The sequence below is a fragment of the Corythoichthys intestinalis genome, chromosome 11 (genome assembly GCF_030265065.1).
Source record: "Corythoichthys intestinalis isolate RoL2023-P3 chromosome 11, ASM3026506v1, whole genome shotgun sequence".
Classification (NCBI taxonomy): domain Eukaryota; kingdom Metazoa; phylum Chordata; class Actinopteri; order Syngnathiformes; family Syngnathidae; genus Corythoichthys; species Corythoichthys intestinalis.
The window spans coordinates 35,600,607-35,616,759 of record NC_080405.1 but is presented as its reverse complement, the minus strand read 5'-3'; the positions used below and the strand labels follow the sequence as shown (position 1 = coordinate 35,616,759).

The 16,153-nt window shown below is 40.0% G+C and overlaps 2 protein-coding genes across 2 annotated transcripts in view; one reads left to right on the top strand and one right to left on the bottom strand.

Annotated features, from left to right (window-relative positions):
• Positions 1-1,871, bottom strand: part of rpl26 (ribosomal protein L26) — a 35,640-nt gene extending 33,769 nt beyond the window's left edge. The window contains exons 1-3 of the mRNA XM_057850733.1: positions 1,781-1,871; positions 972-1,143; positions 745-885 (exon numbers count right to left, since the gene is read on the bottom strand). Of these exons, the coding sequence (XP_057706716.1) occupies positions 745-885; positions 972-1,139 (309 nt within the window). The 5' untranslated portion in view covers positions 1,140-1,143; positions 1,781-1,871. The remainder of the gene's footprint in view (positions 1-744; positions 886-971; positions 1,144-1,780) is intronic.
• A 672-nt stretch (positions 1,872-2,543) lies between these two features.
• LOC130923752 (serine/threonine-protein phosphatase 2A 55 kDa regulatory subunit B beta isoform) overlaps positions 2,544-16,153 on the top strand; it is a 100,863-nt gene continuing 87,253 nt past the window's right edge. The window contains exon 1 of the mRNA XM_057849686.1: positions 2,544-2,854. Within this exon, the coding sequence (XP_057705669.1) occupies positions 2,776-2,854 (79 nt within the window). The 5' untranslated portion in view covers positions 2,544-2,775. The remainder of the gene's footprint in view (positions 2,855-16,153) is intronic.

Sequence of the window (16,153 nt, the reverse complement as noted above, 5' to 3'; positions counted from 1 at the left end):
ACATCCAGTCGACAGTAAAAGGCGAGTTAAAAAACTATATAGGTTGTAACGCCGACAGAGTTTAGCTTGGTCAGGTTTGCAATTCTTTATTTGTAGAACTTGTGGGAACAACATGGCTCCTTTCTGCCACAGCCAGCACAACAAGGCAGCAACAACATAATAATGACACTTTTTCTAGTAGGAATAGTAAAACTTTAAAATTCATAGTCCTTTTTTAAAAATGTATTTGGCCCTAATACTCCGTCGTAGCGTTGTATCAATGTGCATTGTTAAGTTTTTTCGCGTACTTCTGGTGCTCACTCTTAGAAAAATAGAAACATACCACAAAAAGAGAAAAAAAGTTTTGAATCCTGAGGGGAAAGTGAACTCAGTGTTCTCTGTTTACATTCCATTATTTTGCACTTGTTAATGCCATCAGCATTTGACCTCATTGTTTGTGATTTATTATTGTCATGTATGTATTTATTTGTGCTTTAATAAAGAATAAGTGTTCCAAAATGTTTTGTGGATTAATAATCGTCAGCAAAAATTTAATCGCAAGATTAGTTAAAAAGAAAAAGTAAAAAAAAATCATTAAAATAGTCGACTAATAGGGCGAAAAATAATCGTTTGGGACAGCCCTAATGAATTTAAGATGTCAATTTTTTTTCACACAAACTGATACAAGCCCCAGTTGCTTCATGTTGGCATTCATCTCACATCCACTCCAATGAGCATGACACATCCCACAGAGAAAGTGATCACCTTGCTGGGGTGGATGCCAACATGGACTGTGGTTCCGTTGGCCTTTTCTCTCTGAACGCGCTCGATGTAGATGACGTATTTCTTCCTGTACACCTGCACCACTTTGCCAATCTGCTGGCCTTTGTAGTGTCCACGGACAACCTGTTTGTAAAAATCAAAATGACACATTAACAGAATACACATTTCTACCTCAATTTCTAGTCAAAAATCAGCATTAATTTCTGTACCTGGACTTCGTCATCTTTGCGGATAGGCATTGACCTCACGTTGTATTTCTGACGGAGCTCCTTAGACAAGGGGGAGGACATAATCTTCCTCCTGATGTGTGAGGGAGCATTGAAGTGCCTCTTACGGTTCTTGCGGCGGGAAGATGTTACAAACGGGTTCAGCTTCATGTTGCTATGGGGAGGGAAGGCAGTTAGGGTAACAAACCTCAAATGTTTAGGTTTCAAATTATACTTTGGATACAAGTTAACATGTATAGAAATCGAAATACTAATGTATCAAACCATGGAAGAAGCCATCTCGGTTTGAACCTTGTTAACAAAGTCAATGTGTATGCGATCGAAACAATAGCAGTTTTCTAATTCATAGCCAGCACATTAAGCGCAAATATGTTCCTATGCCTTTTGAGCATTTATTCTGGCGAGTTCAGCATGCAAACTAGCCATCTACGGTTAGCATTGTTAGCATAATATTCTGCTCATTCCAGGAATTATTCCCTTTGCTAAATTCACCAACTGCTAACGGATATTACATTATTGCCGTACGTAGTCTTGATTCAAAGTGTTTTTTTCTGGCTCAGGTGAAATATTACATTCATTGGCTTAACATGCGGATATTCACAGGTGCTAATAGCGCAGCTAAGCAGCAGACGCAGTGTTTGTCATTGTTCATAAATTTCGCTTCAATATGGGTCGAAAAGTGAGGGTCGTGACTAATACACGGGTTTTCGGAATTTTATTTGGAGAGATCGACGTGTTATAACGTGGATTGATGACGATTGTCGAGTGAAAATACTCGCATCGAACCTTACCCTGCCGTGTACTCTTCTATGGCCGGCGAAAAAGAGGATGGGGACTACTTCCGCTGGCATTAGTTCACGCTCAGGTCTCGCGAGATTTTACGTAAACCCTGTCACTAGAAAGCATTTTTCCCGATTTTGTGCTTCTAAACTTAGATTTTGTGAATCTGATTGGAAGAATTCCTGAAAAAAATAAGATCTAAAAGAGTCACACGTATCAAAATAAAGGGTGCAAAGCGCTTTTATTTATTGATAATATTTAATTCGATATATATATTTATTTATGTATTTATTTCTACATATATTTTTTATATTTATAATATTTTATTTTAAAAAAATATTTTCAGTTTTATTTTCACTTTTATTTATTCACGTATTTATTTTCATATTTATTTTGTATGTATTTTAAATTTTCAATCTGATTTCTTATTTTTGTATTCATAGCAATTTTTATTTTTTACTTTTATTTATTTTTCATTTTGGGAGCTTTGGTCCTCCATCATAGTAACTTATTTTTTGCACAAATACAACCACAAGATGGCGCTAAAACATGACGACGTACAGCATAAGCAATAAATAAGTTGTGACTGATTTGTCAAGTTTGATTTTAGTATTTTTCTGGATACGAAGACCCGCCTTATCTTATCCCAAATTCACAATTTTGCACAACTTTTGTGACACGTGCAAAACTGAACATCATTGCGCACTTTGGTCGGAGCACAAATAAATCTCCCTCCTGTGTGGGATGAAAAGGCGTCAAACAACATTGAGTCAATAATGAGTCAAGTGCCGATCGCAGTTCCTGAGAAAGCGGGGAGGGAGGGTGCGGTGTGTGGGGGATTGCTGTCATAGCCCCCCACGTCGTTGACACGCTGTTTCCCCTCCCGAGCGACCCGCAGGCAGCACCCCTCTGATTCTCTGGCTGGCAATCGTGGAGGCAGTGCGGATGTGGAGCCTGCGAGCAAACACTCCACACCCGTCGGAAAGCATCGGAGAAGGAGGAGAAGATGAAATGTTTTTCTCGATACCTTCCGTACATCTTCCGGCCGCCGAGCACCATCCTATCGTCCACTTGCCACACCGAAGGTAATGGTGGGACACGGAGGGGCAAGCCTTTGAGTTGTTTACTTTGGGACATGGATGTATGTGGTCGTTTATGATGCGTGGACAAGTTGCAAGCGATTGCATCTTTTAAACAGATGAAGTTTTAGGGGACGTCCGAATGTGTGGAGATGATATCATGCTTGAGAATGACCTAATGATGTTTGAGATGAATGCTTTTCCTCGAGACGTGAGTGCATATTCTCTGTACTGAATGGAAAATTATCCTAGACTTGATTCTTGATTCAGACTTTAATTACATCATTTTATACAGGTTCTCCTTGCTCAATTCTAATGTACTCATACTCATCTACTATGTAATGCAGTCATGCCAGCAAAGTGTTAAGGTGAAGTTGAAATGCTGACCCATGTCCCTAATTGCAAAACAGTTTCATTGAGGAATATTTACTTCCTTCAAGTGTTAATGTTGCTGTCTTAGTGTGCCCAGTGATGAACTGCCAACCAGTCTAGGGGTACACCCTAGTTGTCTGTTTATCACCTGTCTCACCTGCATCCTCTTAAACGGTGTAGAAAATAGATGGATGAATGAAAGTGATTATGTGATGATAGAGTGTTTTGTATCGTGTATTGTGTGACAGCCCGAGATGGCATCAGTGTTTGCTATAAACAGCCGATTACTAGGTCATCATGTGGAGACTGGGCCGCTGCATTATTTAGTTTTGCATGCTTGCCCTCCTTCCAGTACTCTCTGCCCTCAGGAAAGAAGACTGATACAGTCCACTATGTGGTGGTCAAAGCATGTAGTATACACTATGTGCCATAGAAGACATTCATGGGTATTCACGTAAGATTACGTCTTTGGGTGTTAAGTTCAAGTCATACACTTTATACTTCTGTCATCTGCTGGCTTCCTAACACTCCAACCTATCTTGTCAAATGCACAACATGTGTATACACAATACATGGTGTGCTACAATACCTGTATATACAGTAGTTACCAACCAAAACATGAGGTTTTTCTACAGTCTAGTTTTTCGAGACCTTCAGAGAGAGTTTCTGTTTAAGATTGAAAGTGTAAAAAGAAAGCCTGCACAATATATCGTTTGAACATCGTCATCACAATGTGCGCATGCGCAACAGTCACATCACAGGACGTGCAATTTTTTTGTTTGTTTTTGTTTTTCTTTTTAAAATGAGCAAGCCTGGATTTAATGGCATTATATAAATTACGGATGTCCCCAATCTGATCAGGTGATTGGAAATTGGTCCGATTGCGCCATTTTTCAGAGGATCGGAATCTGGTGAAATGGACTGAGTTTTTATTTTAGAAATATATGTATATTCATGGTTTTTCTGCTTCATGCTCGTACAGCGCCACAGCCTCTCACCCTTCCTCCTGCTAGGCTGTGCAACCAAACTGTTTTTCTTGGTCACCAGTACAGCTGGTGTTTGGTACTTAAAGTTAACGATGATTGACAGGTTTGTAGCTTTGATCTGGCCTGAGAAGCCCCGGTAGCTCTACGATCAAAGGCACAAATGTGTTAATCATAGCTAAACTTGCAGCCCAGTCTGAAGTGTGCTGTGGCAACTAGGCCTGTCACAATAACAAATTTTAGTAGGCGATATATTGTCTCAATATTATTGCCGAAATGCGATATTATTGCCTGTTTTTTGTTTCAACCTATTCAACCATGAATATAGTGACTGTACATCCTAATAAATCACAGATTCAAATGCAATAAATTGTTATTCTTAATTAAACATAAACTATATTAAAATTTATAAATATTAAAAAAAAACACTATGCATATTGAATTATTTTATAGCTAGTTAGGTGCAGAATATGAAATAAATTAGAAACCCAATGTCATTTTTGTTGTCTACCAATTAGAGCCCAATAAAAGTGTTAAGTTGATCTAAAATGACTGTCATCTTGTCCTGCAAATATGCGGTTGCCTCCAGAAATCTGAACATGACGTGCTTTTATTTTGAAATGTCCACCGGAAGACCATTTGCTAAGCTTTACACTTAGTAAAAAGAAACAAAAACAAAAGTGCACCTCACTTTCATCATGCATGTGGTATCAGTAATACTTTTTTTCTTTTGTTCGCATTGCTTGCAACTTCTTTAATCAAGCGAGTTTTCAGGTTTGAAGTGTCACCTTTTAACCGCAATTTTGCGTTGTGGAGAAGACTGCCAATGTTTTATAGCAGGCTAAAGTACATTGTCTTTTTTTCATTAGTCTCAATGTAGCAGTGCTAACGTTTTACAATATTTAATGTAGAAGTGTTTCCTTATTTTGTATGTCTGAACTTTAATTCTACAGCGTGTCTATGGCCAATAAACATCTGTGAAACCTACTGGAGTCTCATATGCAATCAACATTTTTATTTACTGTGCGATAATTTGACTTACTGCATATAGCGACAGGCTGAGTGCCAACTCATTTATTGTGTAAGTGAGAGGCTGTTTTCGCCAGCGTGAGTGTCAAAACATGAGTAAATTTGAGTGGACTCACTCAATGAAGCATTTAATAATGACAAGCATTTTTCTGCGTTATTCTTGTTAAAAAAATTATTCACATTATGAAGGCGGCACGAAGGGACAGTGGTTAGCACGTCCACCTCGCAGTTCTGAGATCGTGGGTGCAAATCTGGCTCCAGCCTTCCTGTTTAGACTGTGCATGTTCTTACCATGCCTGCGTGGGTTTTCTCCAGGTTCATGCCACTTCTCCAAAAAACTTGCATGGTATTCTGATTGAACACTCCAAATTGTCCGTAGGTATGAGTTTGTGCATCACTGGTTGTGTGTCTATATTTTCCCTGCGAGTGGCTGGCAACCTGTTCAAGGTTTGCCCCGCCTTCTGCATGGAGTTAGCTCTGATAAGCTTCAGCACCCCCGCGACCCTCATGAGAATAAGCAGTTCACAAGATGAATGAATGAAGGAATTACACGTATATCGCAATGTTAATTTTTTTTCTAACATCGTTCAGGCCTGTCCCAAACAGAGCTATTTAAGTTATCTAGTAAAAATTCTTCTAGTTTTAATATCGCAGTATAATATCGCAATATATCACAAACCCCCCAAAAATTGCAATGATAGTTCTTTTCCAATATCGTTCAGGCCTAGTAAAAAGTGAACCAAAAATCAAATTTTGAAGCTGTGTTTACATTTGTCATGAGGATATGATTAACCAAAGTCATATGGCTGATCACAATAAATGTAATCTTCACAGAAGAAGTGTGATCAAGCTTATTATTATTGTGTGGCACACACAACATTATTAGTGGTCATATGGTAGTGGTTTATGTTCGTGGGTACAGCTTTCTTTAAGTGAGTCTTTTGTATGTGCTCTGGGATTGACTGCCAACTAATCCAGGATGAACTAAGATGTTTTTCCAATGTCAACTGGGGTAGGCTCCAGCTCTCGAGTGACTCCAATCAGGACAATGGGTAGTTTAAATCTGGAATTGAAGCAATCAATAATTTTTAAAAACCTTTCAGACTTGTTATAATGGGTTGCATTTTCAGTCCGCTAAATGTCATTATTGCACTGTACACTATCACCCAAAATGACCTTTCCTTCCAAGTGTCCGTGAAGCTTTCATCCATCACAGTTTATCATTAGAAGAAAACATATCGATGTCGGTCAATACTTTTTTCATACATTATATTGTAGGTCTCATGCCATGTTGCCACACATCTAATTATCTGTTTGCAGAAAACTGTGTCATGTGAAATCTACCCATGAAGAATGTTTTGATGAGCAGAATATGGTATGATAGCAGTCGCAAGCAAGATAGGTAGGTAGATTATAGATTCATTTAGCCCATTAGGGAAATTAGATTTGCACTTTTTACAGTATAGCAAAGCTTTTAAAAGTTTTCCATCTCACCATTGTTTTCTGTAACTTTTACAGACTATGGTTATATTTTTGGGGTGATATGACATTATGACAGCGTCACCGAATCAGCACATGGGCCAGACATACCGTAATTGGGGATGAGTGCATTTTATACAGCAAGTTGGATGGAACTCTTTTTACTTTTGCCTACTTGTATGTATATCAATTAATGTTAAAGTGACCATCTGGGATGTGAAGTCAAACAATAACATGTGCGAGGTACCTATGTTTGACCAATTTTTGAATGTTAAGCAAGAGTGCCAGTTTACTCCTAATTCACTTGGATGACATAAAAGATGGTTATCTAAATGAAGAAATAAGAAGCAATTAACCAGAGAACACAAATATGAGCTGTTGTCTCCTATGTCGATGAGCATAGCGAATGGTGACACAGCAGATGACCTTGCAAATGCCAGCCTCCTCTTCCCCTTACATTCACACAATCCATTCTACGCCGCGTGTAACACATGCACAAATCAGCGTATGCACATTTCTTCGTCCATATTGTGGGATTCCCAGGTTGATCTCAGACCAACCTTGGTGAAACTTGTATAAATGCACCTCGTGTCCCTCGCTACCACCCGCGCCACCATTTCTCAGCATTTATGTCCACTCCAGCTGAGCAGAGTTCGCCCCCGGGAAGATGAGTGTGCAGTTACCACGTTGGTGGAAAATGCATTACATAATCCTGGTTGTCGGTCCCAATGTTCTCTATTTATTGGGAATGTTTTGAAGTGCTGGCAGCACATGGATTCACCTGGGTTCTCTCACACACATGGCTGCACACAAACACACACAGTTTTGGACAATAAATTCCCATTTGTTCTTTGCCTCGCTGCTCTCTTCAGCCCTATTTTATTAGCGTGTTCTGTCTGGGATGAGGAATTAAGTCCTTCAGTTTTCCGAGGGCTATGTGCTGTTATGTATGAGTAAGGGAAAAATCGCAATCCCATCTGGGACACCTTGTCAAATCTCATGTCGTCCATCAATCAACCAAGTCAGTTTTGCCTCAGACGCAGTAGTGTCTGTATCAGGTCATCAAAAGAAAGTGAAAAATTACTCAATGACTAAAATACTGTAAATGCAATGTGATGAATGACTTCCATTGTCTTTTGGTGCCGACTCTCATGTCAGTGCTCAGGCGGATCAGTTCTGTCAGCATTTTTGCTGGAGTGACTTATACTAAGTTCTTTGAGTAAGGGACGTGAGAGTTAAATGTGTGTTGTTTGTGTTGTTATCATGGTTCAAGCAGGTTACCCACTTGACAGTATAGAACTTGTAGTTCTGTTTACAGACATAGACACATACATGATCTAGGTCTTCTCCCAGAACTTCTCTATTGCAGTTTGATCAGATATGCTTAGCTTCATTTTATATCAGAAAGTATGTCTTATTCCTCACATGTTTATTCCCCGCAAATCAATTTTTACAATAATCATTTTATCACTGATACTTAAAAATGCTGCAAGTAACACAGAGACAGTGACATGCTGCACGCACTAGCATACTCTATTGACTTCCACTTGTGTCTAGGGTTGCATTTGATTAGAATTCGGTCTAGGAAGCAGTTTTCTGAGAAATCTCTTCAGGTTATTTAATAATTTGCATGTGATCTTTTAAAATAGTGCAAGTTTGTGGCTAATTGGTGATAGGCATGTCCCGGTATGATATTCTGACGGTATGATAACCTTAAGCCAAAATATCACGGTTTTACGGTATTGCAGTTACAGCTCTAAAATGTGTTACTTTGAGATATCTGGGTTGAAAAAAAAAAACTTTTCCATTGAACAGGATTAAAAAACAAAACAAAAAAAAAACTATCAAATTGGAACATAAGTGTAATGTTAAGTTAAAATATAAATATTTTTAAATAACAAAATATTCTGAATAAAATTAAAATAATGCAGTCCTTCAGGTTAGCCTAAACCCACAGCCACAGCTCAAGATTATTACCATCAGAACAAAAATTAATTATTTCCATAAAAAGCACATGTGTATGACTCGTATCATGTTTACATTATACACACACTCTCTTTCTCAACACAAACAGTTGCCAGAGAGAAAAAAAACACCACGTTTTACCACCGCTAGACACACTAAACATGCTGGAGTTAACTCACGTATCTTGTGGGAAACGTTCATGACAGTGTTTATTAACTTTTAATTTCGTAAAAATGCGAAATCATACTGGAGGTATTGCCTGCTCGGCAGCCACTGTCCGCAAACATGTTTTACATGTCCTCCTCGGAGCCGCGGCCGTCCGTAATCTTTCTGTAGCCAAAGTATTCCCATATCGGCGATTTTGTTTTCTTCGATGGGGGAAAAAGTTCAGGAGTTTCACCTCCTCCAGCTATCGTGTAGCACAGCTGACTCACTGACAGTGAGCAACAACCGTTGGTGGAGGGTTGAGTCCTACAGCTGCAACCGAGGGATTTCTCTATGTATTTTTGGGACATAAAAAAATATCTAATACCTTAGGGACGGTATGACGGAATTTTTTTGTGGTTTTGAAACCTTGACGTTTTCATACCAAAGTATACCTTGAAACCGGTAATCGGCAAATGTCTGGTGTAAAGTGCACGATAAATGCAGTATTCCCAATTCCCACCCTATGATCCTGAAATAAAAAAGCATTCAAACAAGATGTACTTATTTACCGTCAGGCCTGTGCTACCGACACTATGGACCTGATGGTGACCTTTTAAATTGATGAACAGTTCTCTGGTGGGAAAAAAATCGTCAGTCACTGTATTTAAAGGCTGTAGTACCTTTACCAGAGTGATATATGAAGTGATTGAATATGAGCACTTCAGAAAAAAAAGTCTACCCCTCACTTTTAGCGCTTTATCTTTTAGCCACTACCTTACTTTTCTGAATGCTTGCCCAGCAAGAGCTTGCCAACAGCCAATCAGAGCAAAGCTCATTTACATGGCACATATTAAAGGAAAACACGGTTGTGGTCATACCCAGGCAAAAAAAGATGAACAAGAATAATTAAATATATAACCTGGATACATTATTTTCAATGCAAATTATCTTGCAAAGCTGAGAAAAAGAACATTTAACATTGATTGAAGGGGATCTTTTGTCGATTTTTGCTCTTTTTTAATATAAAGACAGAAACATTGTGTGTTCTCCAGCTGGAATAACAGTTGTACATAGTGCACAGGGGATTGGACCACTCAGTGTGTAAGAAATAAAGCCTTTATAAAGGTGACCTGTAAGATTAGATCCATCCATCCATTATCTGTACTACTTATCCTGTGCAGTGTTGTGGAGCTGCAACTACCCAATTGTAATTTCTATAAATTTGATGTAAGGTGAGCCCTTATGAGAGGTTAAACGCAAAACAAGGATATATTGTATAGTCATTATTTTTCATCTCGCACCAACAAAATAATAAGTCTGGAAAACGCAGCATTAATTCAGTATTGACAAAAATCAAGAAGATTGATGGTGTGGGATTTATAGAAAGAGGATTGTCATCATACAGCAGTGCAGTAATGTAACTACATATGATGTGATTTTAATGGGTGCATTCTGGTATCCAAAACCCATCAGGTGAATCTCAGGGGGGAACTGAGACACTCGTGATAACACAACAACAACATGTCCGTGTCTTTCTCTCACGGAACTCATCTGCAGTGTCACGTTACCATAAACACTTCCTGCTTGGTCTCTTGCAGTGAATCGGCATGAAAACAAGGACTGATATGAGCAGTCACAGCATCACCATGACTCTCCCAATTGACTGGAGATCGTGTATTGTAACAATAATCACAGATACACGTTATACTGTCTTTATACCTGTATTTCACAAATGGTGGATTTGTTTTTTTTTTTTAATCCTTTTATTCAACTTCATGGTGTAGCTCAGTCCCGTGATCCTTTTGTAACAATATTGAGTGTGCTTCTATCAGTAGCTTTATAGTCAGATAGTGAGGATCCTTATCGAGCTGGACTGCTGAGCTTGAAAGACTGCAGTACAGTGAAAGACTACTATTGGGTGTGAAATGTATATATAGAACGCTGGGATGTGCACTCCCTCTCCCTGCCCATCTGTCTCAGTGGTTTTATGAAAGTTCCAATGAGGTGAATGAGACAAGTTGTTCCTTGGGGGTAAATGTTTTTTGTCCTCTTTTTAGAAAAATAGCATATTAAACTGAGGAGCATTGCTAACATGAGTTCCATAATGTAACTCGATTGAAAATTCCCCATAGGATTGAAGGAATCTGACCTTCTAGCCAGAACGCCGGGATCGTGCCAGCCGAACCGCCGGACACGCGCTGGCACAGCTCCAATGACCTGGGCTGGCGAGAACTCGACAATCTAGCCAAAAGGCCAAACTCCGTGCGTTCACCTGAGTCTTAACCACTTTGTACTGACTCCATTTTGAAAGGTTTAAAGAAGGCTCACTGAAAACAAGTTGATAATTTATTCTAGCCTGGAACTCCAGACTCACCGCTGTTCCAGTGATTGAGTCTAGCGACCGTGCAGCGGATCAAATTCCCAGGGTGGAGCAAGCCACAGCAAACAGACAGCAGAGTGGACCAATCAGCGATGGGCGGACGTGACGTTGGTAAAGCGACAAGAAACTAGTGCAAGCGGGGAATCGAGAAGTTTATTCAACACGGCTAGCGCGAGACACACTGTTGTCAATGACTTGTGTTGATGTGTTTTTGGTAATTTAAAACTGATTTTACCGCAGATTGGAACATATTCTTGGCTCTCCAGTTCGCCATCTGTGTTGTTGTGAAGACGACTTTCGACGCGCAAGAGTGACGTTGCTCGTTATGAACACGTCACGCAAATAATCGAATCTGATTGGATGGATGATTTTGTTTGCCTCGAGAGGCCATTAAGGAGCTGGGTCCCAGACTATTCTCACAGTGTTCGAACAATACAGGGAGAACAGTCTGGCCGTGCCAGGCAAAATTTATTCAGGTCGACAGCGATCAAAATGGCAAGGCAAAACAGAAACATTGGGGAGGCAAGGTCACCCTATCACACGTCAACAAAAGGTTCCCGAGAAAAATCACAACGCTTAGTTAATCATTCAGTTTTTTGAAGGCTCTCGCTGGGCGGGCCGTGGGCAGGAAGAAGGGTGTGTTTAGGATTATTGTCTGTTTGTGGATTGGACAGGAGGATCCGGGAGTTACTGTTGTCCGGGCAAAGAGGGTTGTGGCTTTTGCCACCTCAGCGTCAAAGGGGCTCTTGGAGTCTTATCAGTCGTGTTTTCAGTTGGATATCGGGTGTTCTCCGGTGTTCCTTGTGTTGGGACAGGGCGTCCCGCTATTTGTTCTGGACTGTCCGGGAGAACTGATTACGAGAGTTGGTGGGGCAGAAGTGGGTTTGTCAGCGTCAAACTTGCTCAGTCAGTTGCATGATTCCATGATAAGAAGGCGTTGTTTATCTCTTATAACCTATATTTTGCTTGTTTTTTCTTAAAATATGGTATAAGTGCTATTTATTTTATATTGGGTGTGTTAGAGTAATACAAGCAGTCAAACAGTAAATACGAGAAATGATACTATTCCCTGATTGATTATATTAAGAGTGTTAGAATAATGCAAACAGTTAGACGGTGCCTGGGTACTATCTCCTTCAGGTTTGAGGGTGAATGTTTTTTTGTCCCAACTAATGAGATGTTCCTGTAAAATAAGAAAATACAGTACAAATTGTATAATCTCGAGTATTATCATTCAGTAATTCTTGCTGAGGAAATATTGATTAATTGAGGGTGGAAATCTGATCTTCCAAAAGGATTAGACGTGCATATGGCCCCAGATGGCAGTTTACTTTCTGATCTCATTGAGATTCCCTGAGGATGAAGGGGAAGGTGGGCTCAGTTTCCCAGCTTAAGGGGCCCTGGGTAGAAATTGAGGCACGTGGCCTAAACAACACAAGTTGGACACTAACCTAAACAGTACTTCTTTTAAACAAGCCCCTGCAAAGAAAAAACAAAGTCTATTTTGAAGTGAGTTAATGCTGTCAGCCTGCACCTACTGGAGTAATGGAAACATTCCATCTTGGACTTTTAATGCTTTTTTTTCTCCCTTCCTAACACTATTTTCAATCTGCCTCTGAAAATAGCCTTGCAAAGTCATCACTCCTCTGTTTGCATGGAATAACCTCAGTATACCGGGGTCGATGGGGATCAGGGATAAACATGGCCGGGAGCGGGGATGACTACACAAGAAGAATGCTGTTTTATAAGGGTGTCGTGTCAGCACCCTGAACAGTCGTGGTTGCGCGTTATGAGCGAGAAAAAGTGTTACATCATCACCTTACACTCAAATACAGGGTGCACACAAACCTGACGATTATACTGTGGGTATGGTAAGAATGAATACACCCAAATTGGTTGGACAATAGTTGGGAAAATCAATTGATATACTGATATATTGGGTATACTGTGCTGGTCATCTCGAGTAAACCCAGGGGTAAAAGTGACAAGAATTTCTTGCCAGAACTCCCTTACATAAAGGTCAGCACGGAGCCCTTTTTAAAAAAAAAAATTTTGAGTGGGGGTAAAACCTCATAAAACCACTGAAAACTCTTTTGGCCCAGTTATAAATATAACACTCAATAAAACACAACAGGTTTCACACACGCAGTGGTTAGCACGTCCGCCTCACAGTTCTGAGATCAAGGGTTTAATCCCGGGCTCTGGCTTTCCTGTGTTGAGTTTGCATGTTCTCCCAGTGCCTGCGTGGGTTTTATCTGGGTACTCCAGTTTCTCCCCACATCCCAAAAACATGCATGCTAGGCTGATCGAACACTAAATATTCCCTAGGTATGAGTGTGTGCGCAAATGGTTGTCAGTCTCCTTGTACCTTGGGATTGACTTGCAACCGATTCAGGGTTTACCCTGCCTACTAGAGGTGTGAGAAATTTCCGATTCAAAGATTATTCGCGATTCGGCCATGGAAGATTCGAGAACGACTCACAAACATTCAAATTCCGATTATTGAAATATGTCAAGTAAAGCGAACAGTCAGCGCGGTCTTCGCAACGCAATGAGGAACGGACCGAGCGTAAACATCATGCTTGTCATTACCCGGGTAATGACATTGCTCAACTCACGGCTCTGGCTTAACTCATGCCGCTAGATAAAAAAAAAACAACAACAACAAAACTTAAAGTATACCTGACTGCTGCCGACAGCCGCTACAAACTACGTCCACATAATGCTATGGTAGATATCACATGTATAAAGAACTAGATGCGAAATGACAGACTTGGCATCGTTAGCAACACTTGTATAGAAAACTAAATGCAAAATGACACCATTGCCGGCGTTAGTAAACAGCCGCCATCTTAAAGCAGTAGATTTCCCTGCAAGGCTGTTGTAGCGAACCTTCCAAGCGAACCTAATTAACTTTTTATCTAAAATACTCCTAAATGGGGAAAATCTTGACTTGAATCTACTAGTCCTTCTCTAAAAATTAGCATATTGTGATAAAGTTCATTATTTTCTGTAATGTACTGATAAACATTAGACTTTCGTATATTTTAGATTCATTACACACAACTGATGTAGCTCAAGCCTTTTATTGTTTTAATATTAATGATATTGGCAAAAAAGTCCAGAAAAAACAAAAATTCCTATCTCAAAAAATTTGCATATTATGAAAAGGTACTCTAAAGAAGCTACTAACCTAATCATCTGGATCAACAAATCAACTCAAAACCCCTTCGAAAGATTCCTGAGGCTTTTAAAAACTCCCAGCCTGGTTCATTACTCAAAACCGCAATAATTGGCAAGACTGCCGACCTGACTGCTGTCCAGAAGGCCATCATTGACACCGTCAAGCAAGAGGCTAAGACACAGAAAGACATTTCTGAGCAAATAGGCTGTTCCCAGAGTGCTGTATCAAGGCACCTCAGTAGGAAGTCTGGGGGAAGGAAAAAGTGTGGCAGGAAACGCTGCACAACCAGAAGAGGTGACAGCACCCTGAGAAAGATTGTGGAGAAGGGCCGATTCCAGACCTTGAGGCACCTGCAGAAACCTGGAAATGGGCTACAGGTGCCGCATTCCCCAGGTCAAGCCACTTTTGAACCTGAAATAGCGGCAGAAGTGCCTGACCTGGGCTACAGAGAAGCAGCACTGGACTGTTGCTCAGTGGTCCAAAGTACTTTTTTCAAAGGAAAACAAGTTTTGCATGGCATTCGGAAATCAAGGTGCCAGAGTTTGGTGGAAGACTGGGGAGAAGGAAATGCCAAAATGCCTCTAGTCCGGTGTCAAGTACCCACAGTCAGTGATGGTCTGGGGTGCCATGTCAGCTGCTGGTGTTGGTCTACTGTGTTTTATCAAGGGCAGGGTCAATGCAGCTAGCTATCAGGAGATCGTGGAGCACTTCGTGCTTCCATCTGCTGAAAAGCTTTATGGAGATGAAGATTTCATTTTTCAGCACGACCTGGCACCTGCTCACAGTGCCAAAACCACTGGTAAATGGTTTAGTGACCATGCCATTACATTGCTCAATTGGCCTGCCAACTCTCCTGACCTGAACCCCATAGAGAATCTGTGGGATATTGTGAAGAGGTAGTTGAGAGATACCAGACCCAACACTGTGGATGAGGTTAAGGCCGCTATCGAAGCATCCTGGGCCTCCATAACACCTCAACAGTGCCACAGGCTGATTGCCTCCATGCCACGCCGCATTGAAGCAGTATAGCAGTAATTTCTGCAAAAGGATTCCCGACCAAATATTGAGTGCATAGCTAATATAATTAATTGAAGGTTGACTTTTTTTGTATTAAAAAACACTTTTTTGTATTCGTCGGAACAAATATGCAAATTTTTTGAGATAGGGATTTTTGTTTTTTCTTGACTTTTTTGCAAACGTCATCAATGTTAAAACAATAAAAGGCTTGAACTACTTCAGTTGTGTGTAATCAATCTAAAATATATGAAAGTAATGTTTATCAGTACATTACAGAAGATAATGAACTTTATCAAAATATGCATTTTTTTTTTGAGAAAGACTAGTATTTTTAAAACAATTTAAAAAACTTTCACGTGTCGAAAGCAGGCAGAAGGGAAATTATGGAATAATTGGAGCAATTTGAACAACTTTAAAGGTTGATTCACAAAATTAAATTAATTGAATGTAGTTTAAAGCTGCTGATACAGAATGGGGTCTTGAGTATTTTATTTACTGTTTTGAACTGTTAACTTCATACTGAAATAGTCGTTTATTTAAGCCTTAGAGGACTTTTGTACAATTTTTGTAATTAATGTACAAAACATTATAAGCAGCTAATAGCTGGGGGCAAGGGGGGTGCATCAAGAATCGATTTATAATCGAACCGTAGCCTCTGAATCGTAATCGAATCGTTAGGTGCCCAAAGGTTCCCACCTCTACTGCCTACTGCTCATAGTTAGCTGAGACTGGCTCCAGCACCCCGTGAC